General features: G+C 40.1%; 1 protein-coding gene across 1 annotated transcript in view; it reads left to right on the plus strand.

Moving 5' to 3' along the window:
* Positions 1-27,429, plus strand: part of AMPH (amphiphysin) — a 301,192-nt gene that overhangs the window by 232,982 nt on the left and 40,781 nt on the right. The window contains 6 exon segments of the mRNA XM_044294372.1: positions 4,454-4,477; positions 7,214-7,237; positions 11,926-11,958; positions 16,363-16,422; positions 17,892-18,011; positions 25,100-25,190. Of these exon segments, the coding sequence (XP_044150307.1) occupies positions 4,454-4,477; positions 7,214-7,237; positions 11,926-11,958; positions 16,363-16,422; positions 17,892-18,011; positions 25,100-25,190 (352 nt within the window).

Here is a 27,429-nt window from a genome sequence, read left to right on the forward strand (position 1 = left end):
GAGTCTGCCCTTGTTCTGCTCTAGTGCAGGCCAATCGCAGCGCAGAGCTCACAGCCTGGGAGGTTATTTTCTCCCAGGCTGTGCGCTCTGCAATGCGATTGGCCAGCGCTAGAAAAGCGCTACAGAAGAACAAGGACAGACTCCGCCTACCATAACCATGTCTGTATTCTTAGTTCACAGTGTCATAATCGGTGAAAGGTCCTCTTTAAAGACTGTGAGTTGATTAATGTAAGGATCCTTGATAGTTTTGAACAGTGAAGGGGTTAATGTTAAGGATCCTGGGTGATTCTGAGCACTGAAGGGAATAAAGTAAGGATCCATGGTCCGGTCTGGAGCTGTCAAATGATACATTTTAAGATCCCTGGTTGAAGGCAGTGAAAGGTTGAATGTTGCATACATGGGCTCCCGTGGTTACTCCCCTTTCCAGGCTCCAGCTTTGTCCTGGCTGGAACTTCCTGTTTCTTTCCTGCATCAATCATAGAGATGAGTGCAGGGAGAGGATAGAGAGGATTATGCAGTTATAAGTGTCGGGATACACAGTTATCTCTATGATTGGGCAAAGAGATTCAGGGGCCTACAGTATATTGCATTCTAGCAAAGGCCAATTTGCAATTGCAACCCTTATAGCTATACCAGCTGACTCTTTTGGTTTGAAATGGCCTTGTCATATTTTCTTTGAGCTGCAGAAACTTTATATTACTGAACTGAACATTTTAATTCTCCATTTTAATACCTGTAGAACCCTTTTCAGTTATATTAGGGTGTTATTTGTTAAAAAAAAAAAAAATATGGAATATACTAGTCTGTGTTTGTGACGTTCACAAGATTAAAAGTCATGTACAGAATATATCTTTACATTTAAAGGTTCTTAAATGTATGACAGTTTCTTTATAAAGGCTGTCTTTATGCTTTAGTTGGGCACGGTGGTTGCATTTGTCATATTATACATATTCTGAATAGATGTATTTTTGCTAGTAAAAGGAACATGATTAAAATGTGTAAATAATGTGCCTTGACGAAATGTTGCCATAAAATTACTGGATCAGTGTTCTTCAGCTCTAATAACTGTCATTTTCTGTGAAAAGCACAGACTGTATCATAATTAGCTTATTCTCAAGGTGAAGCGCAGGTAATCTTTCCTGCAGTTTTAGTGTTTTTCTTGTTGCATTCTATTGAACTGAAATAAAATGAAGTATTATTTAGCTTTATGAGAAGTTTATAGGCAATGGTGGTGGATAAATCCGTATAAAGGAGAAAAAAATCTAAAAGATATTGCTGAAAATCTGAGATTTGATCAAAGGAAAATATCAAAAGCAACTGAAGCTGTGCCAAGGTTTACAAATTGAGGATTTTCATCTCCCTACCCAACAACTTTTTATAACCATCAAGGAGTTTTCTAGCTATATATATATTTTTTTATAATTTCTGAAAATCAAGGTTTAGTATGGTGTATATCAAATACAAAAGTCGTACTCACCTTACCGATCCCCTGCCATTTTATGGCCCCCTGCTGGTCACTCTTGATATGCAGTAAATGACCACGGGCTGAGCAGCCAATTTCTGTGCTTCGAGAGAGGTGAGGTAATAATGACTAGAGATATAGATCTATATATATATGTACTCCCCCTATCATATATAGAGCTGATCACCCTGGAAAAGAGTGGCCACACAGCCTCTCATTTTATATTAAACACTTTTGTTAAAACTCAGGCAATCTGAAGAGATTAAAGGGCTCACATTGGGTATATTCACAATATACCACCACTGCTTTGGCAGATGATTTATTATTACTCATTACAAATCCAGTTGAAGCTTTTCCAGTGATCCTGTAAACATATGAGACATTTGGGTGCGTTTCTAACTTGAAGATTAACATACTAAATGCAAAGCTTTTAATGTATCAGTAGATTCTAAGCTATTGACACATTTTAAGGCTACCTCTTCTTTTAAATGGCCCTCAGCAGCAATTAAATACTTTGCCCTCATACTACCCTCTGACCTTGCCGCTTTTTTTCTTTGAATTACACCCCAGTATTTTCTAAAATTAAAACCTCTTTAAGTAATCTGCAGAGTTCATACGTTTCATGGTTCGGTCATCAGAATCTTCTAGATAGATGGTCAAGTTTCTCCAAGAAAGAAATGGATTATGCTCTCATGCATGTGGTGTTTCACGATGTATACGGTTACAGGAAAACTCCTCCTAAGTCAGATTTATTAATGGTCCTTTAATACTGGGATAAATTTGGTTTGATGGTAGCAGTTTATCCTTCAGTAAGTGGCTTTACAAAAGTCACACATCTTTACGAAAAAGTTGCATCTTCTATCAAAAAGTCGCATAAGACTCTCTATAAGAATAGAGTGAAATTGCGCAATTTTTAGCAATTTCTTTAATTGCGCAATAGTGAATAAGAAAACACGCCCACTTTTTTGCACAGTTTTTTGTGATTGCGCAAAAATTTGCAACTTTTTCACTCCATTATTTTGACTTGAGCTAATGATAAATCTGGCCCTATATGTTCTACCGCTATCTCTTTTTCAGCAGTTAATACTTCTATTGCATGCCTTAAACTACTTATCCACCTTCAAAACACATGTTGTTTGCCACCAAACTTTTAATTCCAACTAAATGCAGAGATGTATCAGGTGAAAATATACCACCCATAGCTATATATGTAATTGTCACTCTGAGGTTATTTGCTATTGCATTTAAAGGGGTATTCCCATCAACAGTTTTTATACTTACCTGCGCAACGTTCACTTTCTGGATTCGGCTGGGCAGGCTCAGTAAGCTTGATTGACGTCTTCTCCCTGCCAGGCTGCGCACTGTCTTCAATGCGCACGCTGCCGCTCATGCGCCAAGGTCAATGGCCTGTATAGTACAGATCCGGCATGCACATTCACGGCTCTGTACTATACTGGCCAGGAAGAAGTCATCATGGCGCATGCGCGGCGGCATGCGCGTTCAGGACATTGCGTGGCCCGGCCGGGAGAAAATCTTCAGTCTTCTGCGCAAGCGCGGCCACGGGATTCGACAGGCGAGAGGTGGCCGTTACCAGGGGAGACTAAGGAACAAGCAGGTAAGAGGGGACTTATTTTCTCAAAAAGGGTGGGAATTGGGTAATAAATTGTATTTACAAAAATGATCACTGTCAAATCATTAACAGATTTAACAGTGACCATTGTGATGGGATAACCCCTTTAAGGGGGCAAGAGAGAGTTTCATATAGCAGTTTACAGGACAATTAGAGCAATTTTGATTTGTGTAGAATCAATTCAGCCATTGAAATATTCTATGAATCGGACACAAAACGGATCTCTATTTCCGTCGGCCTCATAGAAATGAATGGTTGCAGGGGCCGCGGATGCGCTGTACACTCCCATTCACTTCTATGGGGAGCTGGCCTCCAGCCCCCACCTTGCCCGGCTCCGTTCTCGATATAGGTGTGGGTCCCACCTATAAGACAATGGGGGCATATCCTACAGATTATACCCCCATTGTCCATGATGAGACAACTCCTTTAAACCTGTACACAAAGGGGCAGGTTCAAGATGGCAACATCTCAGTGAGAAAACAGTAAATGCATGTTGGAATTTTCAAGAACGGGATCTGTTGTGACAGCAGAGGGAAATTTTATACGATGTTTATGCGTTGGGAAACGTCTCAGCTACGCAAAGACTTCAGGAGAGAAACTGAACAGGATTCAAGCCTGGCTCGAGTCAGGCTGACTAGTATGGAATTACAGGAGCCGCAAACCATGGTATGGCATACCATATGACATACCATTCGTCTTTTACGTCTTTTCATGTTAATAGGTTTGTGTTATGTTCTCTCAATTATGAATGCAGAGGTTATAATTTTGCAAAAGAAAAAAGTAACAAGTAATTATAACTAAGGTATAAAGAAGGAAAGGTAGTAGGAAAATAACTCTGTATCTATCCAAATGAATTTCAACTTTGTAAGAGATATGGAATTATTTATCTGTACTGGTTCATAAAGATATAATTTAAGTAGATTACAGGAGCTCATGGCTACATATATATCACTACCTAAATTAAATAATTCATTTATTAGGTTGCCTGGTGTCACGTGAAGAAGCACTTAATAAATATAAGTTTCTGGTTTTGTATACAAGGAAACATAAGTGGCTGCAACACTAGAGACCATACAATCAATTTTATCATAGGTGACTCATTACTGTTTTTTATATGGTGGATAAATGGTATCCATGTTAAAAATTCAGTCCCCATGCTGGAAGTGACTTGAGTTATCTCTAATTTAATGTTGCAGCCATGGAGGCTTTACTGCATACATTGGATGTTTTGAACTTGCCTTTTTCTCCTTCGTACGTCCCCATTTGTTAAAACAGTTTGGCTGTTGGTTCGTTACTTCATTGCTTATTTTTGGTCTTGCATTAATAGTTTTATTTTATTTATTTGTCATTTAAATCTACAGACGCTGCCTTGGGATCTCTGGACGGTAAGAGGACCCTTTAACCACCAAATTACTGCATCTAATCTTTAACCTTACAGACCATTGCTTGATTAGTTTACTAGCTTTAGATACCATGTAGGATTTGCATTATCTTAACAAAAGTAGACAGCCTTGTTTAATGGACACATATCATTTTACAGATGTAGAAAACCTAACTTGACAGTTAGCATGTTTACCCGACATCCACCATATGTGTATGACAGATGTTGACTCTTTAAAGCTGGTGCCCACTCAGTAGACACAGCCCGTGATCGGCATTGACTTTTAACCCTTCAGATGGTGTGGTCAATTGTTACCACTGCATCTGAGTGGTTATCTACCGAGAGTTCTGTGAATGGCTTCCCTGTGTGCACACTAGAGCCTATTGTGGCAGGTATTGATTGGAAATAGTGTATTTTTCAATAGGTGACAATAATAAATCATTGCAGAATATGGGTTAAGCAATCAGACTACATCAGGTAGGGGTAAACACAACTTTGTAGCAAACTGTAACTTGATTTTTTATGTTAAAGGGGCTGTCCTATCTCATTGTTACTGGGGAGAGATGAGACTAGATCCCAACCCCCAGGTACCCGGGGTTACAGTGGAGAAACAGTGTAGCACAGTAAGCTATGTGGTTTCCAAGTTAGGGAAACAGCATATGTATGGTAGCTTGCTGAGCTATGGTGTTTCCCTAGCTCCCATGCCCTGGGATCTACTGAAACAGTGAAGCGCCTGCCATCTTCACTGTTTTCCGTCTACCGGGTGATCGGGGCTTAGTCTCAAATCGCCTTAGTAATAGCAAGGTGAGACAACTCATTTAAGTATCAATGTTAAATTTGCTGCAACAGTGTAGTTAGCTTGTTTGATATATCTGTTATTCTCAGTTTGCATTAGGGTACTTTAAAACTAGCTTTTATCTTTTCTGGCATTGAGTTCCATCCTAGGGGCTCAATACCGGAAAAGAACTGATCAGTTTTATCCTAATGCATTCTGAATGGAGGGCAATCTGTTGCATCAGGATGTCTTCAGTTCAGTCTTTTTGACTTTTCTGAACGGAGATAATACCGCAGAATGCTGCGGTTTTATCTCCGTCCAAAATTTGGGAACACTTGCCAGAATGCCGAATTTGATCTTTTTCCCCATTGAAATTCATTAATGCCGGATCCGTCCCAGAGTGTTCTGGCAAAATGGATCTGGCATTGCGGTCTGCTCATGCTCAGACCGCAAAAAATGTGAAAATAAATGCCGGATCCGTTTTTACAGATGACACCAGAGAGACGGATCGGGCATTTCAATGCATTTGTCATACGGATCAGGATCCTGATCCATCTGACAAATGCCATCAGTTTGCATACGTTTTGACGGATCCGTAGGAATCCTCTTCCGCAAGTGTGAAAGTAGCCTTAGTGTTAACTGGGCCTGTTGGGTTTACCAATATTTTTGATGCAAGAGTTAATGCACTTTCCATGCTATTCTTGTCATAAAAAATACTGGAATCCAATACTAATTGCAAAATTCAATAATGCGGAATCCTTTTCTAGTACCATTTTCAGGACTATCTCCAGAGAGCAGCAGCAGCAGCTTTTTTAACATTTTAATTTAGATTTTCTTCCAGGAGGTTTAGTAGCTGCTGCAGTAAATGCCCAGTGATGAGGGTGGCATAAAAACGCTACATGAGCCTACATTTAGATGTTAAATAACAAATCCAGCATATTCCCAAGAACTTGTTTTTATCAACACAGTCAGTGCATACATGAAATTTCCATAGAATCAAGAGAAATTGATGCAATATATGATGGCTTGGAATTTCAGGGAGTTTCAATAATCACAAACCTTCCTTCTGTGCCACAGGAAGCTTGGGGAAAGAAGTGGTAACCAGTCCTAATACATGCACATTTAGGTGCACAGGTGTTCAAAAAGTTACGAGATAGGCTACTGTATGTGACTTTTTCACGCCAGTTTCTGGTGTATGGGGTCATAATAAATAAACCCCATAGACTGAAGGTAAAATTCCTCCCACTCATTTTAGCCTCAATTGAAGAAATGAGAACTGTGTATGTTTTTTTTGCTAGTAATATATTTTCAAAGACATAGTTTAAAGTTTTCGAGTGATAGGCAACCCTCTTTGGGTCAATTTAATACTAATTCACATGTACTAGGGCTTATTCAGATAAACTATTTGAAACTTGTTTGTGTTCCTGGCTGGCAAACAAGAATGAGTTTTTAAATGTACTGCATACAGTATGTATGGCGTCCATGTGGGGTTTGTGTTTCTCACAGACCCATTCATTTCAATGAACGAGTCTTACAGGAAAATCAGAGCTGGATGGTGCATGCTGTGGTCCATAGAAAAAAAATATATATCACACACATCAGTTGTCCCATTCACATGGGGCAGTGTACAGTCCGAGTGCTATATGTTCTATCATAAGTCCGAATAAGCCCTTAGGCAGAATAGAGAAACAAATCTACATACTCAGAAAACAATCAGCAAATAGTCTGCAATGGAGTAGTTTGTTTGTTTTCAAATTCTGTATTTATGATTGTACGTCAACCGAATTGGATCACATCCCAAACAAAAACGTTTGATCATTTATATATCTTATAAAAGTGTCTAATTTGTAATTTTAGATTTGTATATTTATTGCCTTGATCAATGTAAAGCAGCCAAACTATATAGTAAAGTATAATTTAGTTGAATATTGATAAACTAAGCAATATTTTCTCTTTCTCTAATAGACAAACAATGACTTGGTGCAGCCAGTAAGTATATCTTTTAATTGTCTATAATATACTACACATTTCAAAGCTGGAGCTGCTACGAAGAATGTATTAGGGGGATTGATTTAAAAAAAAAAACTATGCAGTTGTTCTTGTTTATAACAGAACGATTCCAACTATGTCATAAATGGTTAAAGGGAATGTCAAACAGTCACAGAATGTTTTACAACAGTATGTTGCTTTCAGTCTATTGACAGACTACAGGCTATAGATCAAAAAGTAAAGCATATTTGTCAAATTACTATGTATAAAGTGACTCTACAGTGAAGCTTCAATTGCAAAGTGCTCCAAAACATAAAATCCTTTGTTGTAACAATCTCCTCCTCTAACCTTGATGCTTCTTTTAATTTTTATGCAAATAGGGTTTGCAATGCACCATGGATAGATTTGCTATATTCAGTGCACTTGGCTTACCTGTATCATTGCTACCACCTGTGAAATCTCAGAGACTGTCAATATGACAAGAGAAGGTGGGTGCTGGGTGGTCTTGCTGGTGCACCAAATGATGTGGCCCTGCCCATGGTGCATCAAACTCTTATTTGACTGGAAATAAAAATAAATGTTTCTCTGAGTTAGAAGAACAGATCTTCACAAGAAAGGTATGGTTATGTTTCAGGGCACCTACCCTATGTAATGGTATGCATAGTTTGAAGCTGATTTTGGAGGCGACAGACTTCTTTTTAAAATACAGTAGTTTTCTAGTTATTTTTACATTGTATTCATGACATCACATGTTAGTGTTTCTTTCATTGTTTCCATAATTTTTCTTATCTCTTTTCCTCCCTTTTACTTGTGTGTCTGCATGAAGCCCGATACCTCAAAAAGTCTGTCATTAAATAACCTTGTTATAGCTGAGACTCCAACTTGTGGGTCAGCAGAGGAGTTAAATATTTTGGAGAGTGATATAGCAGAGGGTACATTGGGTCTTGAGGATAGTGATATCACAAATAGGTGGGAAAAGTCAAATGATGATGAACCTTCTGCTGTCACCCCCATGGATGAGGATAGTCATATTGAGGAAGGAGTTTCAAGTAATGAAATAGTATTTGTGAGTGGTGGTGATGATAATATTGTATTTGAAGAGAGTCAATATCAAGAGGAAGACATTGGTATGGAAATGAAAAACTATGCAAAAATAAAACAAGAAGGACTACAAAAAAGCGCACACAATGAAGAACAGAGTCAAGAAGATTTATATGATGAATGCTTTTCTGACACAGATAAAATCCATGAAGAAGATTATGGTGAGCAAAATAGACATATATCAGAATCCAGTATGGAGCAGGCTGGTTCTTACAGAAGTGAAACTGAGACAAATGTTTTGGATAAAGACTATGAAATAGATGGGTTAACTGATGAAGATACTACCGCTAATGAATTTATGATGGAGAATGTTAAAAAAGAGAACATTTCCACTCTTGTAAAACATTATGGCTGGAATAATGATCAAAATGTTATTGAAACTGTGGAACAGTGTATGGGTTTGCCTCAAGAATCAGATGACACTGAAAATATCCATAGCCATGATGTTTCACTTTCAAACATGAGCCACCAAGATGTATTTCAGGAAGAAAGTCATCTGAACAGATGGGAGAGTAATGCTTCCCAGACTGAATTTTATAGTACTGAAATAGACACAGACCAGATATGGCCTGCTAATTGGGAACCAACCTGTACAACAGATTCATGGGGTGATTCCTATGGAACCGATTGCCAAACACATGAATTCTGGAGGGCTGAGGAAAATTCAGCAGAGTTTAATTCATTTTGGTTTTCTGAAACCATTGATCATGGAGGAAACAATGGTAACACATCCATTTCCAATGAACAAGAAGCACAAGCAAGCATGTCCTTGAATGAAGACTGCAGCAATACTCCTGAAATAAATAAGGAACAGGATAGTACACAACCAGGGTCATGCATAAGCAATTCCAGAATTTCTAGCTTTGAATGTTCATCCAAAAACAGAGAAAATGAGGCCAACAGTTCAGATTTGTCAGAAGATGAACTAGCTAATCGGAGATATGGATTTCTCTACCAAGATATAGAACATGAGAAAGAAGAGGTATCTCTGTTCCCCCATGTGTAGATATAGTATAGATATATATTGGACCTTGTGCTTTATGTTCTTTGCATTTTGTCATCCCTTTTTAGAAAAAAAAGCAATATTAGTGCTAAATTAGTAGTCCTTATAGAGCAAGCAGTGCACTATTTTGATGTTGTGGTATTTTGAGTAACTACTGTATATTTTTAAAGGGACACTTTAGGAAAAACTGATACTCTGAGTTTTACCTAGGACTCAGCCTGTACTGGTTTGGCATAATATACAAAGACTCAAAGACAATTTCACAATACAAATTCAGTTCACTATCATTACATGCAAGCAAAACTCTCAACAGGCTGCAATTCACATCACAACCATTGGGTGGCGACACAAACACATGCAGCATAAATAATGCCCAATGAGTATTGCAAAATCATATTTTGTTCAAAACTTGCAAATTTCACCACTCATCTTAAGTCTTAAGACAAGAAAAAAGGTAAAGAATGGCACACCAGTAGGCATTCACCAAAAAAGAAATCCAAATAGAGAATCCCAGTGTAAATCACCACCCTTTAAACATCGTACTATGTACAGCACATCAGTTTGACCCAAAGTGTTCTTATCATCCTTTCACATTGCCAATCTGTAGAACTATATTCTAATTGGGAATGACCTGTGCTGTTCATTATGAGGCCTTAAATGTGTTGTCACATCAGAAGAGCCCCTGTCAAAATGTCCTATTAGAACATTTGAATGTCATAAAGGGGATCCTCTGCTTGGAACTCTACATATCACAGCTAGCAATGTCTCTCACTGTGGCAAACTAGGGCTATCCATATACATTGACATGGCTACTATTTAAACATTACATCCAATCCCACACTAAAAATGTTGCCATGTTTCTGATATTAAAGGGCTTGTCTATGATGAGTAGAGAGGTTTTGAAGAGCATCTGTCAGCATGATCAACATTATTAAACCAGGCATATTGCCTGTTAGGTTGCTCATGCTGAGTTAAACGACTCCTCAGTAGTCAAAATTGGTAGTCAATAGAGAAATATGCACTATATTTGATATGTTAATTAGGTGTTCAGAGAACTGTGGGGCAAGCCTAGCCCCTTTGACTACTGCTTCACCACCACCTTTCCCTTAGTCACTGCTTCCTCTTGATTGACAGGGCTAGGCATTCTCATTGCCTTCCTGCCTGCCTGAGTAATCCTCAGCATGTGCAGGTGAATGTTGAATCTGCGTATGCACAGTGCATCTCAATTATATTACATCCTAGTACATCTCTTATGCTGAGAATTGAACTGTGCATGCGCCAATTCAACATTCACCAATGTATGTGCAGATTACAGAGCCAGACAGGAAGATGGTGAGAATGCCTGGCTCTGTCACTCAAGGGGAGGACTGTGTGGCTACAGAGGAATCTACAGAACATAATTCAGCATGTTTAACTCACAGTAACTAGTAGTATGCCTAGTTTACTAGCAGTGATGATGTTCTTTAAGATCAGTTTACTTGACAAGTGTCCCCTAATGGTATTATTGGATATATTGATGCTACAATGTAATGTTGCAGACTATGAAAAAATGAACATTAGCAATAAAACATTTAAGGTTGATCACATTTCTCTTAATTTCGTCCAGATTCATCCGAATCTGCAAAGAAATTTGATTAGAGTATGAATCAGTTTTACCTGGAGAGAGAGAGAGAGAGAAAGAAGCTCAGCTAATATGCATACCATAAGAAGGCTTGGGTAGTCTATAAAACTCTACAGATGAATTAGGAAAAAAAAATCTCATTCTGCCAAATCCGAATTTTTTCAAAAATTTGGGTCAAATTTAGATTTGAACAAATTGATTTGCTCACCTCTACATTCATTATCTGTCAAATTATTTTATATTTCTGTAGCACTGATAACATATAGTAAAGTGTTCACTTAAAAATATAAAAAAAAAACTATAAAAAATTGTAAAAGGAATAGGAGGATTATAAAAATTCTTGGACTTAAAGGAACTTTTCTTATATTGCTGTTAAATAACTATGGTACATTGGCCACAATGTCTACCCAGGGATATATTGTAGAAGAATGAAAAAGGTGTTGACTAAGGTCCCATTCCCACGACCATAATTTTGGTCCGCATCCGATCTGCACTTTTTGCGGATTTCAAATGGACCCATTTATTTCTATGGGTCCGCAAAAAAAAAAACTGACTGCACTTACTGTGCTGTCCGCAACTGCATTTCTATTCTGCAGCCCCACAAAAAATATAGAACAAGGATAGGCATTTTTACAGTGGGTCCACAAAAAAAATGCATGCAACATGGACGTCACACAGATTGCATCCTTATTTTTTGCGGATACATGTTTTGCAGACGGCAATATACATACGGTTGTGTGAATGTGCCCTTATGAAATTGTAAGATGTTTCTTATAATAAAGAGTTTTCCTCCAAGGTTTAATGCAGACTTAAAGTTCAAGTTACATGCTGTACCCTGCTAGAGTCCTTCAGAAATAGATTCCCTCTAATACCACAGCACAGTAGTGACATTATCATCATCAGCCTCATGTTTCATTAAGTGCAACTTTAAATGTTAATGATCTGATTTTTCATTTCCTTTAGGCATCCAGTGGTGCTTTTAATGGAATTACACAAGTAAGTGTCATGATAATATGAGAAAGTAGAAACAATGTCCACATCATAATGTAAGCATCATAATTAGTGTTGAGCGAATCAAAGTATCTGAAGTAGACTTCAATCTGAATTTCAGGAAAAATTTGATTAATCACAATGCCGAATTTCCTTGGTATTCCTAAATTTTCACAAAATGGTGGCTGAAAATAAATTTAAAAAATTACTCACTTCATCTACTTGCTCCCGGAGAGGCAGTCCGCTCCTATCTTGATTGACAAAAATCCACCAAAGGGCCTGTGGCGAGCATGATGACCTCACCACGTGATCACATTGGGCGTGCAGTGATGTCATCAGTGATGACATAAGTGGATAAAGAAAGTATTTTTCTTAATCCTTTATTGACCCCTGAAAGGCTTCCATTCCCTGTCTATGTGCCATACAGTGGAAAGCGATTTGTGATGAACTGATTCATAATGAATCAAATTTCTTTTTTGAAGTCCAGTGAAGCAGCCGAATCAAATTTTTCAAAACTTTGTTCATCTCTAATCATAAGATGGAATATTGTTTGTCAGTGAGGAAATAGAAAACACTGGCTCAAAGGCAAATTGTGCATATAAACATTAAAAACCTTCATCACTTAGCAACAGTGTAAAATGATCTATATATTCCAGTAGGGTAATAGTATATATTCTGTAGGTAATAAACCTGATATAGGTGGCATGGTGGATAAATTGTTGATATATTCATTGGTGTCAGAAAACAGAATTTGCAATTTTTCTTTAGCTTAGCAAATATCAGAATTGCATACATCCTTCATTTTTGAAATGGGAGTTTAATGCAAGTTCTCTAAAGAGATGTTTTGTGTAATTCTTCTCCTCTATATTAAAGAGGTTGTCCAGCCATATATATATTGATGACCTATCCCAGCATAGGTCATCAATTTTAGATCAGCGGGGATCTGACACCTGGCACCCCCGCTGATCAGCTGTTTAAAGAGGTCTTTAAGAGATCACTTGAATGGAGCACGTACTCTTCATTACATTGCATTTCCAAGATGAAGTACAGTGTACTGAAGCGTACTGTATTTTTCACCTTATAAGACACATCAGCACATAAGACACACCTAGGTTTTAGAGGAGGGCCATAAGAAAAAAAATATTTTTCATTACACCTCTGGTCAGACCAGCAGTCAGACCCCCAATGTTAATCAGACCTCAGCTGACAGCCCCAATAAGACCCCCGAAGTAAATAAGACCTCAGATCAGACCTCAGTTCAGACCCCAATGTGAATGACCCAATCAGACCTCAGTTCAGACCCAAATGTGAATGATCCCAATCAGACCTCAGATAAGAGCCCCATGCCTCTCATCAGCCCCCATATGCCACATATAAGCCCCCCATATGCCTCTCACCAGCCTCTCTTCAGCTCCCATTACCTCTCATTAGCCCCCAGCAGCCTCATATCAGCCCCCAGCAGCCTCTCTTCAGCATCCAGCAGCCTCTCTTCAGCCCCCAGCCATGGTATATTAGCCCCCATCAGCCTCTCTTCAGCCCCCAGCAGCCTTTTCAGACCCCAGCAGCCTCTCTTCAGCCCCCAGCCATGTTGTATTAGCCCCCAGAAGCCTCTCTTCAGCCCCCAGCCATGTTATATTAGCCCCCATCAGCCTCAATAAATAAAATAAAAAAACAGTTACCTCTCCTGCTCTTGGACGTCACAGCTCCTCACCTACATCCCGATCCTCTTCCTCTTGCTGTCAGCTGTGCTGTGATCTGACGCTCATATCGTGAGGTCACTGAGTACCCTCACACTGTGCTCAGCCTTCACAGCAGCCTCTCTTCAGCCCCCAGCCATATTATATTAGCCCCCATCAGCCTTTTTTCAGCCCCCAGCAGCCTCTTCAGACCCCAGTCATATTAGCCCCCAGCAGCTTCTATTCAGCCCCCAGCAGCCTCTCTTCAGCCTCCAGCCATGTTATATTAGCCCCCATCAGCCTCTCTTCAGCCCCCAGAAGCCTCTTTAGCCCCTAACTGCCTTTCTTCAGCCACCAGCCATTTTATATTAGCCCCCATCAGCCTCAATAAATAAAATAAAAAACCTCTCCTGCTCCTGGACGCCGCTGCTCCTCACCTACATCGTGATCCTCTTCCTCTTACTGTCAGCTGTTCTGCGATCTGACGTGCATAGCGTAAGGTCACAGAGCGCACTCACGCTGTGCGCAGCCTTCACAGCCGACAGCCGAGGACCAGGAAGCAGTGAGTACAGAGTCTTCACCACTTTCTGGTCCTCCGGTACTAATGATCGCTTCCATAATGGGAGCGCTCATTAGTATTCGCTTCAGGGGCATTTTCCCCCCACTTTTTTTGAGGGAAAAATGTGTCCTATGGGGCGAAAAATACGGTAAGGGGCGCTTGCATGGAGAGCCGCCTCGCTCATCAGCTAGGGTGCCAGATGTCGGATTCCCACCAATCTGATATTGATGACCTTTCCTGAAAATAGATCATCATTCTATATAGCTGGATAATCCCTATACCTAGAGATGTGCAAATGCCTTGCCAAGACACTATTAGTAATGTTAAAGTGACATCAACAAAAATGCGGATGGGTAAATGGATAAAAGTTGGTAGTAACAGCCTGTTTAAAGACACACTGCACTTTGTATTGTTTTAATTTTAATTTAAAAAAGGTCCATAAATAATCCCTCTTTGGTCGCAAATGTCTTCTTCTCTGTCTTCTGACCACCATTTTGAGTAATTTGTCCAAAATCACAACATTTTTATATTCGCTAAAATCCAAATTACTGAGGAAATTAACTAATTAGATTTGTCTAGCATCAATCCGTTCACCTCTAATATTAGGGTATTTGAAAGTAACTTTTCCAAACCAGAAAAACATTTTAAGACTGGATACATGCAGAATATATATATTTTGTTAGGAAATTATAATTTGAGTAGATGTTTTATAACAAACATTATTTTCTAATAGAATAAGTGTTTTGAAATTATTATAATAATTAAAAGAGATAATTTATCCGAAACCTGTATCCGTTTGTTTCTGCATGTTCAGTGTTAGGCCTCATGCACACGACCGTTTTTTTTTTAAGGTCCGCAAAAACGGGGTCCGTAGGTCCGTGATCCGTGACCGTTTTTTCGTCCGTGGGTCTTCCTTGTTTTTTGGAGGATCCACGGACATGAAAAATGAAAAAAAAATCTAAGTCAAGTTTGCCATTGAAATGATAGGAAAAAACGGACACGGATCACGGACACGGATGACAATCTTGTGTGCATCCGTGATTTTTTACGGACCCATTGACTTGAATGGGTCCGTGAACCGTTGGCCGTGAAAAAAATAGGACAGGTCATATTTTTTTAACGGCCAGGAAACACGGATCACGGATGCGGCTGCCAAATGGTGCATTTTCCGATTTTTCCACGGACCCATTGAAAGTCAATGGGTCAGTGAAAAAAAACGGAAAACGGCACAACGGCCACGGATGCACACAACGGTCGTGTGCATGAGGCCTAATAGTGATTGCTGGGAAAAAAAACTATGCAACCTACCTTTAGCAGTTTATTTACTATATATCTTAGGTCTGATTCTCACTAGAGCTGCAGAACTACCGCACAGTCTACAGTAGGTCAGTTATGCCCTCAATCCTACATACAAGACAGAGGCTGAAAGTTCCCAGTATAAGCCTTCTTTGTAATTAATCTTAGAAACCAGTGATAGCTATGGATTTCCTCATTTTGGTAATTACCATTAGCATCATCTTTGCCTTTCAGAAATTTTTAGACTGGTAGGAATATAGCTTTAGTGTGAAAAACCTGCATCTTAAACTGATTGAACTAGTTCATTGTCAAGGATTTTAGGGCATTTGGCACCTCTGCTAGCCAGGACTATTTTTCCATACATACAATAAAATCTCACACCTATATAGACACTTGGCACAGGTCAAAATATTACTCCGTACTTTATACTCACAGGCACCTTCCTGCAATTTTATGACTATCATTAAGTACAATGTGTCATGGGAAGACAATCTCAGAATTGCTTGGATAAATAAAAGTGTTCCAAAGCTATTACCACATAAAGTGGCACATGTCAGATTTGCAAAAAAATTACCTGAGCAGAAGAGCGAAAACTGGCCCATGGTAGAAGGGGTTAAACTCTCGGACAACCCCTTTAACTTTTGAACTGTTAATAACTTCCAACGCTTTGTCTTCTGAAAAATTCTCTATTTAGCCATCTCTACTCTGTAGTCAACAGTATAACGCTAGGGAGTCTTTCAGCAATAAAACATATGCATTTTTTAAAGAATCTGTATATTATCCCATTGTAATGTTGACATGCCCTAAACCACATACCCTTACAAGTGAAATAAAGGAATGATTCTAGATTTAACTCATTGTGAATTTGGATCTTTCCAGCCTGATGCACCCACGTCCCTCTTCACAATGCAATCAGAGCAAAGTGCTGAGGAATGGACAGTACCGGTAAGTAGACAGGTTTTTCATCAAAATATAAAATGATTTACAGTTATCTCTGACCTTGTGGCAAGTCATAAATCAGTTTTGGATTTACCAAATTATGCACCTTCCTATAAAATATACTTTGTGTTTGTTAGAGGTTTACTTTGCTGGCAGCAATCGGTGGCATTACAATAATGTAACATGTCAGTTTAATGCCCAAGCAAAGCCATGTGCACTGACCCCAAACAGCAGAGCACCCATTACTCTTATCATATTCTTCTCAGTGCCTTCATGGAAAGCATGTGCTGTATAAGCATAACATCCATTACAGGAAAGAGATTAGTGAAACTCTCGCACTGAAAATTATCTACACTGATACATTGTAGCAAATGGAGCAGGTTTTTAGTCTCTTGATGTAAATAAGAATATGGGTATACATTTACTGACAGTGAGAAGAAATCTTGAAAATAGTAAGAAACTAACACAAAGGATATTGGAATGTTGCATTTTTGTATATTATACTGTGCATCATGAACCACAAGCTGCATGAAATATCAACAGTCTCCCAGAATACAAACAACTATGGCTTCATGTTGTCCATGGTTCAGACATCATGAAGCCCTTTAAGCTTTAGGACTCGTGCACACGCCAGTTGGCTGTTTTGTGGTCCGCAAATTGCAGATCCACAAAACACAGATACTGGCCGTTTACATTCAGCATTTTGCAGAAAGGAATGGCCGGTCCCTAATAGAACAGTCCTATCCTTGTCCGTAGTATGTGAACGGACGTGCGGATGCAGACAAGCACACAGAGTGCTGGTTGCTTCTTTTGCAGCCCCATTGAAGTGAATGGGTTCACATCCAACCCGAAAAAAAATTCTGATCTGATGTGGACGAAAAATACCTTCATGTGTGTGAGCCCTTATTCATATAAAGGTAGACAAGCCCTTTAAATGTTGTCTTTTAAGGTCCAGTATACGGTATGTACTTTGGAAAAAGTACATTCCTTTCATGCTGTTGTATTCAGCTTCCCCGCTTTATCACTTCAATTGTTAATTATACAATATGTTGATTGTAAGGCTGTGTTCACTTGTCCCAGTTTTTTCATTCTATCTTGCCTCCATTTTTGCAAGACCGCAACAGAAAATTACTGTGAAATTGTGCATCAAAACCATAACATGATCATAGCCCTAGCTGTAAAGTATTTTCACACATCTTTTGTAGATGGCATAATGAAATCTAATTCAGTTTTACATGCTGTTACTATGGGCAACATGTTAGGGCATTTCATGTCAAAATAAATGTTAATTTTTATATACTGTAATCTGTAGATTGTTTCAGTACTGACTACAGTTGACTAAAATGGTTGTTGAAAGTCCTAAAAGTTGTCAAAATGTATTTTATTTAGTGTTTTGCCCCATAATGAAAGGGTTTGTAATGCAAACACTTTAGTTCAGCTACTAAATATTTTATATTGTGACAACTAAGGTGGAATCAGATGTAGCTGCTTCTGTGGAGATCAAGATTGAGGAGGTTGCACCTCTGCCTGATGTTCCTGCTGAGGACACTAAAGCTGATGAGCAAAATGAATTAGCAGAGAAGATAATGGTGAGTCAGAAGAAACATCAGCCAAGCATCAGCTCATCTATTCCATTTCATTACATTCCAGTCACCCATCCATGGCTTTATCAGGATCATAACACAGACAAAGTTGTTTCAAAATGTATTCAGTACCATTTAGAAATCAGTTTCTTGCTTAGTTGGAAAATGTAAATATCACAGATATAGCCAACAGTAAAGGTCCACTACAGTCTTCTCTATGGTTTTCAATGTATATGGCGCAGCAAGGGTGTACACAGGTCTGATAGGGTTATGCCCCTCAACAAAATGTATGAAAAATATAATTTTCGGAGGAGGAGATAAAATAAAAACAATGTTGTGCTCCACTCACTTTACCCAACTTACTTACACCACCAGACAACTAGCATAAATACACTGATAAATCTTTCCATACAGCTCTACATCTTCCGATTCCCTTCATAAAGTACTTGATAAAACTGGCTGCCTGTAGCCATCACTAGGGTCCCTCAGTGCACAGACATTTATACAGTTACCATTCAACTTAATTGAAACTGTAAAAATCACTGAGCGACCCCTGAAGGGAAAAGGCCCTGGATTTATTTCAGGATCAAACAAAGCTCAGGCTTCCTCCCCTCCCTCTCGCTCCTTGTTATGGAATATAGAGGTCTTTTTATGGGAAATTTGGAGACATTCAGCTTTCACAGTTGTTACAGTCATTGTATATGTGGACTGTGGCTGTCGGTGTATATGATGGTTGGGGCTGACACTGCATTTTGCATCTTAAAATGTTACACACTTAGTACATAAAAAAACATATGTCCATCAAGTTCAATCAGAGACTGCCACTGTTACTGGTGGGTGCCACTGTTACTGGTGGGTGCCACTGTAGTGGGCCTGTAGCTATCAATGTACAGTATATAGGTAAATTATGACTATAGCTAAATTGAGTACATGTAATTTATATATGGTGGGTTTTGGCTGTCAATATGTACATGGAGGCTCTGTACTGTTATAAATCAGGGCACTATGGGTGTCTCTATATTTTGTGCTCTCTAGCTGCTACTCATGGGTATTCTTCAGGTATGCATAGCATAAAAGAAGTGCCTGATGGCTAACAGGTTTTCCTGTTTTGTTCAGTCCCAATCCCTTGAGTTCCCTTTGCTTTGTACTTGTGAAAATGCTCTTACTTTCAATATTAAACATAGCCCTGAGTTCTACTGTTGTTTTTCTTTGATTTGATTTCACCAAACGTTTAAGTGATCGCCGATCGCGATCGTTCAGGCTTTTTTTCCCAGACACATTTCTTCCTCGAATACGATGGGTTCCCACTATCCTTCCAGTTTTTAACGTTGGACAGTTCTTAACCCAATTTTAGTAGTTTCTGCAATCTCCTTAGATGTTCTCTCTGCTTGATGCATGCCAATGATTTGACCCTTCTCAAACAGACTAACATCTTTTCCACAACCACAAGATGTGTCTTTCGACATGGTTGTTTAAGAAATGAGAAGCAACTCATTGCACCAGTTGGGGTTAAATAACTTATTGCCAGCTGAAAGATAATCACCCATGCAGTAATTATCCAATAGGAGGCTCATAACTATTTGGTTAGTTAAATCCAGGTGGCTTGGGACAGGCAGTGTAAAATAATACAAACAAATAATATGAAGTTCCAGTGCCTATTTGTCACTTCGTAATGACTTCATTCATGATATATACCTCACCCGTTCCAACACTACCCAACCACTAGGAGAAACCCATCTCTAGTTTGGTAATTATGTTAAATAGAAATGACTGTCTTTCGTGCATTATTCAGTTTTCTTTCAAAATTCCTTTTATGCTAAAGTAACACCAGGAAGTGCAGCCACATTAGTTTTTTTTTTTTTTCAATTATTGCGTACATCTTTAGTATTAATATACATAACAATAAAGTAAATTCAGCTTTTACATTACATTTAAATATATACAACCTTTAAATGAAGACCCAACCCTCCCCAATCCCTTCTGGTTTTTAGCCTCGCTGCCCCCGGAGCCTAATGGAATCGACGGGTAATCCCGCCGGGCTTGACATTCTCATATAGCCAAGTAAGTAGTGTAAAACAAATGTAGAGTGTAGGTGTTGCCGGCCTGGGTCCTCCGGCTATATCCAGTTTGCCCATGACCTTTCCCAGCGTGATAACAGTTTTTTGGATAGACATAGATTTTTTTCATAGCTTCTGGTCTTGTCCATCAAGTTTTTCCATTCTGTTATAGTAGGAGAGTCAGAGGAGCCACATAACTCTGGCTAATAACATGCCTTTCAGCCAGGCCATAAACTCATGTCTATTGGTATCCTCAACTCCAAGTGTTCCCAATACCGCAAGCTTGATTCCCATTTCCGGGTTGTTGCCCAACTTACTAGCCAGTAGCTTATACATTTCTACCCAGTACTGCTGAATATTTGGGCAGCTCCAGATCATATGCTTAAAATCAGTCTGACCAATTTGACATTTAGGGCACTTAGATTCAGTTTTTCCATGCATCCTTGCAATTTGCAGTGGAGTGTAATACAACCTGTGAACTATTTGGAATTGTATAAGTCTAAAGTTGGCAGATGTAATTACCCAGTTTATATTTTTATATACCCTCACCCAGTTAATGCTGGTGACGTTTCCTATTTCTAATTCCCACTTCTTTTCACTTTTGAAATGTGTCGTGTTAACTAATCCATCTCTGATTTGTTTATATACCAGCCATATTAGTTGGTGCTTTTGAGTCATCTTCTCAAGTAATTGTTACTTTGTTAGTATTTTAAGCTGCACAAATAAGAGATAGTTACCTGTATTCGATAGACTATAACAAACTTTTGCAGTCAACAATTTCCTAACTTTACACTAGAGATGAGCGCGAATTGCGCACAAAAAAATGTGGTTCAATCCAAATTTATTCGAGGCGAATACCTATGGTCAGTAATCCATAGGTATTGCTAAAGCCAAAAAAACAGCAGTGAATCCAAAACAGAGATGACACCTGAATGGAATATTTGCATGTCTTCTGTGTTTTGTACCCACTCCTGCTTTTGGCTACCAAATCATAAGCCAATTCTAATGCAAAATAGGGACCATGCCATGCAGGCCTTACAGCTGTTAAATAGACAGGATTTGTTCTGCGTCTAATTTTTACATCCTGACAGGGTCAAATAAATGATGTCAGCCAGGGCGAAAGGCAAAATAGTTGCCCAGTCATAAAGTGGGGAGGGTGGGAACAGTATGATAAGTCCACAGAGTAGCCCTATGACATAGTGGTGAGCTGCAAGCAGCACGAGGAGACCACAGAGTGGCCCAATGACAAGAGTGTGGAGGTGGCAGCAGCAGAAGCATCAGGAGGATGCCACAGGGTGGCACAATGATAGAGTGTGGAGGTGGTGGCAGCAGCATCAGGAGGCCACAGAGTGGCACAATGACAGAGTGTGGAGGTAGTGGCAGCAGCATCAAGAGGCCACAAAATGGCACAATTACAGAGTGTGGAGGTCACGGAAGCAGCAGCATCAGGAGGCCACAGAGTGGCGCAATGACAGAGTGTGGAGGTGGCAGTAACAGCATCAGGAGGCCACAGAGTGGCACAATGATAGAGTGTGAAGGAGGCAGCAGCAGCATCAGGAGGAGGCCACAGGGTGGCACAATGACAGTGTGGAGGTGGCAGCAGCAGCATCAGGAGACCTGAGTGGTGAGGTGGCAGCAACATCAGGAAACAGCAGAATCACCCGTTGACAGAGTGTGGAGGTGGCAGAAGCAGCAGCATCAGGAGGAGTCCACAGGATGGCACAATGACAGTGTGGATGTGGCAGCAGCATCAGGAGGCTGCAGAGTGGCACACTGATAGGGTGTGAAGGTGGTGGAAGCAGCATCAGGAGGTGGCCATAGGGTGGCACAATAACAGTGTGGAGGTGGCAGCAGTAGCATCAGGAAACCTGAGTGGTAAGGTGGCAGCAGTATCAGAAGACCACAGAGTCACCCGGTGTCACGGCGGTCGTGCATTCAGACTCACAGATAACCCACCAACCAGGCTCTGGGCGAGAGACAGGGGAAGGGTCACCTCCTACCTAATCCCTGACCTCTTTCCCTGCACTGCTCAGCCCACATGCAGACCTTAAAGGTAGGTATGATGTGTCCTCGTGCCTGGACTGACAAAACCCTAAATTCCCTGAGATGGTGAAGAGGGGAAATAGGAGCAGCCTGCTCGCACAGAACCTGGATGGGAGAGATGACACAAAACAACCAAACTAGAATCACACTTATCTTTCTGAGCTGGAACAGACAGACAACCTTCCTTCCTAGCTTCCAAGACCACAATGATTTGTATAATCCGCTCAGAGCACTGGGCTGGTGTGCTATTTAAACTAATGACCCCACCCAGTGCACCTGATGAGAGGCGGATCCAGCATAGCTCCAAAACAAACACTAAACTCGTGCTGCTATCCTGGCCGACCTCCACACATCGTCAGAGTGGGGCATGACACCCGTTGACAGAGTGGGGAGGTGGGTGGCAATACCAGTACCAGCTGAAGATGGTGGGTGAAATAAGAAGCACTTGGCATCAGATGTGTGGCAGCATCAGAATAGTAGCTGAGGAAGGTAGCCAGAAGATACCAATCTCTTTTGTCAAAGTGTTGGTATGGCACCATGGATGATCTAGTCTAATGCATCAGGCATTTGAGGGTGGAAATCCTGGCTGATCCACACCTGACTCATCTTGACAAAGGTCAGTCTCTCCACATTTTAGGTGGGCAAGAGAGTTCTTCTTGGAGTAACTATGGCCCCCGCCGCACTAAACACCCATTCTGATACCACACTACTGGCTGGGCAGGACAGCTTTTCCAGAGCAAACTCTGCCAGTTGCGGCCACAAATCCAGTTTGGCTGTCAAGTAGTCAAGCAGATCTTCAATGACAGCTGGCAAGGTGCACTCCAAGTATGCGGGTGATGAAAGCTGCTCATCAGCGACTCAGGCTGCTGCTGATGGAGCTGGTACTGCTCCTACCAACCCACCCCTCCCCAGCATCCATGGCAGTGGAACATGAGCGCAGAGGGCCCCCCCTCCCGGTCAGACCTGCGAGAGGATGGACAATGGTGCAGATAGGCAGCGGCCAACTCACTACATAGGATGTCTCTATAGTAGTTCAGTTTGTCCTCCCTCTCAAAGGGTGTAAAAAATGCCCCCATTTTGGACCACTAGTGAGAGTCCAACAAGGTGGAGAGCCAGAAGTAATCCCTTTGCTGAATGGTGACAATTCGGCTGTCACTACGCAAGCGAGTATGCATTTGGGCATTTTGTGAAAGTGACTTGGATGCACTCCCTGCCTCCATCCCCAATGGATAATGCCACGGTGTGTCTGGGTCCTCTGCCTCACCTTCCTCATCACCCTGTAGCTCCTCTGGTGCTCCTGCTCCTCCTCTTCTCTCACCTGTGTAGAAAAACCACCCATTTCGGTACACATTGCTTGTGCTCCAATGTTCTCCTCCTCCAGTTCAGCCCCCACAGGGCTCATGTGGCCGTGAGATCTATGCGCCACGTCTCCAGTCCCCTGACCAGCCAGATTTATCAGCATCTGTTGCAGGACATGAAGCGGTGGAATGACGTTGTTCATCCTGTAATCAAAACACGGTCATGGCAGCATCTCCGGTTCCATCTTTATTTCTTGTACTAAAAAGAATATACACAACAGCAGCCATCCCATAGTCCTGGCGACTGACAAATAATGTGGCCTCCTCAAAGGGCCTGAGCAAACGGCAGGTGTCACGCATGAACTGCCACTGACTGACATCGAAGTTAGACAGGGAAGTACTCCTGTCCGCTTGGATACCCAGCTAGCTACCTCACTTTCCCGAGCCTCCTCGCTACCACCCTCCCCCACATCTTCCCCATAGAGTGCTTGCTCAGTGAGCAGCAAACTCTTTTCCAAATTGTCAAAGCTTCTAAGTGTTGAAATTCGCCTGGTTAGATACTCGATGTGCGATTCCAAATGGGCAATTTGCTCACATTTTGAACAAAGATATGCACCCTCAAACGGCTGTTCCATGACTGCATACATTAGACAAGATGTGTACTAGACTGCGCTGTCAATAATAGAACACTTACTAAGTGGGTATTACACAAGAAAAGAGAAAAATATAATCTAGTGCAGTGATAAGAATGTAACTTAGTGTAGTACCCTCCTAAAGTCGCTGAATCTGAAGTCATGTAATCTAAAGTCACACACTTAGTACAAACACACACTGGAAATCAAACATGCAAACGCTCACAAACTCGCGTTGTTTGGCTGCTTGTATAAGTGCTTTTTTTCCCTCTAGATTTCCTCTTGATAGATATGATAGATAGATAGATAGATAGATAGATAGATAGATAGATAGGTAGATATGAAATAGATAGATAGATAGATAGACATGCAATAGATAGATAGATATTAGAAACGCTAGATATCACATAGATGATAGATCAGATAGATATGACATAGATGATAGATTAGATAGATAGATATGACATAGATGCGAGATACATTAGATAGATAGACATTTATATAAATAGTAATCACAGAACTTAATTTAATATTTTTGTTTATAGCATACATAATCATATCACTTTAAAATGATTCCTTTCGTTATTTTTACACTGACTAACTCATCATCCATTCCATGGTCATTCTTGCATTATACTATACTGAAGGTCATACTTGACATGGTTGTTACACTGTTTCCTTCCTGTGAAGGAAACTCCCGAACCTGAAGAAATCAAGACAGCAGATGAAGTTGACCCAGAGGGCAGCAAGGTAGGTGTCTGCCCTAAAAACAGAGGCTTCCGTTCGACTCATATTTGTTCTTTTGACTCATTCGTTTTTCCCTGCCATTTGAACATATGTAAACCATGACAGTATGTGCTATAGGCATCTTGTAATAAGGTATCACTGAGGTCTGTCATTTACATACACTTCACCAAATACTTATTAATATAGTGTGTCAATTGAGTCATTCATTATTTATTCATCCTTTAATTCATGGTGGTTTTTACCTTTCCACAATTGCTATTATACTCTACTGATGATCATACCTGACATTGTTGTTACACCGTTTCCTTCCTGTGAAGGAAACTATTGAATCTGAAGATCACAAGACAGCAGATGAAGCTGACACAGAGGGCAGCAAGGTAGGTGTCTGCCCTGTAAAAAGAGAATCCTGCTGGATTCACATTCCTTACATTTGTTTCAAATGTAAGTGTTTCCCCTGCCTTTTTTGTTTTTACATGTGAAGGTCATCGCTGCATGTGTACAGTCCTTTATCAATTATTAACAGTTGTAAAAGCATCTTGCAATAAGCTTTAGGTAGATTTAAGGCACTAATGACACAGGCTAAATACAGACACAAACATAACAAGATAATGCAAAATGTTCATTAATGCTCCCTATGATTCAACATGAATTCAAATTATAATTGGTGAGATCTTCTTCCTGATGAATAGTTATTGACTGTTGTCATTCAAAAGCATGATCGTAATTTGATTTGAAAGGAAACATACAGTATCTACAAAGCTGAGAACTGCTAACAGCCTATTGAGGCATCATGCACACAGCAGTATCATGTTCACAGAGAAGAGGCAATACCAGAGACCTTCTCCTTCTGTATGATGCCCCCATTTAGCACCATGCGAAGGTGATACTTTCTCCTAGAAGCATGTTCTAATTTTTTTCATAAAATGTCTTACAGATTTTGTATGGAACTGCTACGTGCATAAAGTCTTACAGGGTTATGCATTTTTTGCCATAGAAACAGCATTATACAGTACATTATTTGTATTTCAGTGTATCTGCATTCAAGTGAATAGGGCTGAACTACAATTCCAGACACAGCCCATGGACAGCCATGACACATAGTCTCTTCTGTATACCTGTTGGCAAAGTGGCAATTATTTGTTGACTGTGAGATAAATGCATTTAGGGTTTTGAATGCAGTTTTTCAATGTAGCAGAAGATCCTAAAAGTAATAACTGTAAAAATATAATCTAGTAGCTTCTGCTCCAAAGGTTTCTATTTGTGGTTACTGTGTTGTTCTCACTAAATTGCTTATTGCAAGTTGGTTTAATGGTTTTCTTGTATTTTTTCTTGTTTTTCATGTGACGATTTCTGTGGTGATCGTTTCATGACAGTTAATGTATGTTTCTAATTCAACTGCTTATTGCAAAATATTTGTCACCCATCGCTCGGCATTGTGTAATGGATGAGGGGTTTCTCAACTTCTCTAGTAGAACATTTTCAATGTGGTCGTTCAGGGTGGTTTCACACTTTCACATCTTTTTTGAAAAACGCCATGTTTTTTGAAGGCATGTTTTTGTAATATCTGCAGCCAGATGTTACATTCCACAGGAAATTAGGAAATGCCCTACATGCACTGTTTTTTGTAGTGGCATTCATAGATGTCCAGTGTTTTTCTTTCTTTTTTGCTTTCTTGTCATTTTATTTTTAAGTTGCAGAATGCACTGGGTATGGCGTTTTTTCAGATATTTTCTTATAGACTTGTCTATAAGAAAAAAGTCATAAAAAGATGTTATGTGATGCAACCACAAAATAATTTGTACATTTCCAGGTAATTTTTTAACCACCCCCTTACCCCTAAAAAACAAACAAAAAAAAAAAAAAAACAGCCAAGGACCAGATGTAGTGTGTCAGCAGCCTAAACTAGGCCATCTTTTTATTGGAGTTACATGAATGAGAAGATGAATCCTACGGCACACTCCAGAATAATGTCTAATCTGCTATGTCATCGGTGTGTTCACCATTTATGCAATTACATTGAGCCATTTACATCATACAGGTCAATTCGCAAAACTAGAAAGAAACGTGGATGTGGTGTACTGATTCCTGGTGGTCTGTGGCTGTCAGCTTCACCCTGCTTTTGGTGGCCATGTCCACTGGAATAGTAACCTCTGCTGAAACACTGGTACCAAGTGCCCATTGGTAGTGTGTCTGCCCTTGTCCCATGCTGTCTTCTGTTTGTTCTCGCTTCCTTAAAGAGTGCACTCTTAAAAGGCCAGCACATACATGACCAAATATGTCTCTGTGGGAGAGTGACGGAGCAGTAGGTCTTAGCTTGTCTAGTCCTGCAAATGTGCACTATTAATCTGTTCTGATTTCCCAGACTTCACATCTGCTTGTTTACTAGATTTGACCATGTGCTGCCTGACCAAACTAATGCCTGTCTATCATAGCGACCCTGTGCCAATCAGTATGTGTCTGAATTGTAGAATGAAACCCATACAAATATGTGGAGAACATATAAACTTTATGCAGATGTCCACTCAAACCTACAAACTCCTTGCTGCAAGGCACTAGTGTTAACCATTCAGCCACCTGCCCTGACTTTCCTATATACTGATTGAACAAACTCTGCCTGCCCTCAATTTATTACTCTCCAGCCTGCCTC

The sequence above is a fragment of the Bufo gargarizans genome, chromosome 5 (assembly GCF_014858855.1).
Source record: "Bufo gargarizans isolate SCDJY-AF-19 chromosome 5, ASM1485885v1, whole genome shotgun sequence".
Lineage (NCBI taxonomy): Eukaryota > Metazoa > Chordata > Amphibia > Anura > Bufonidae > Bufo > Bufo gargarizans.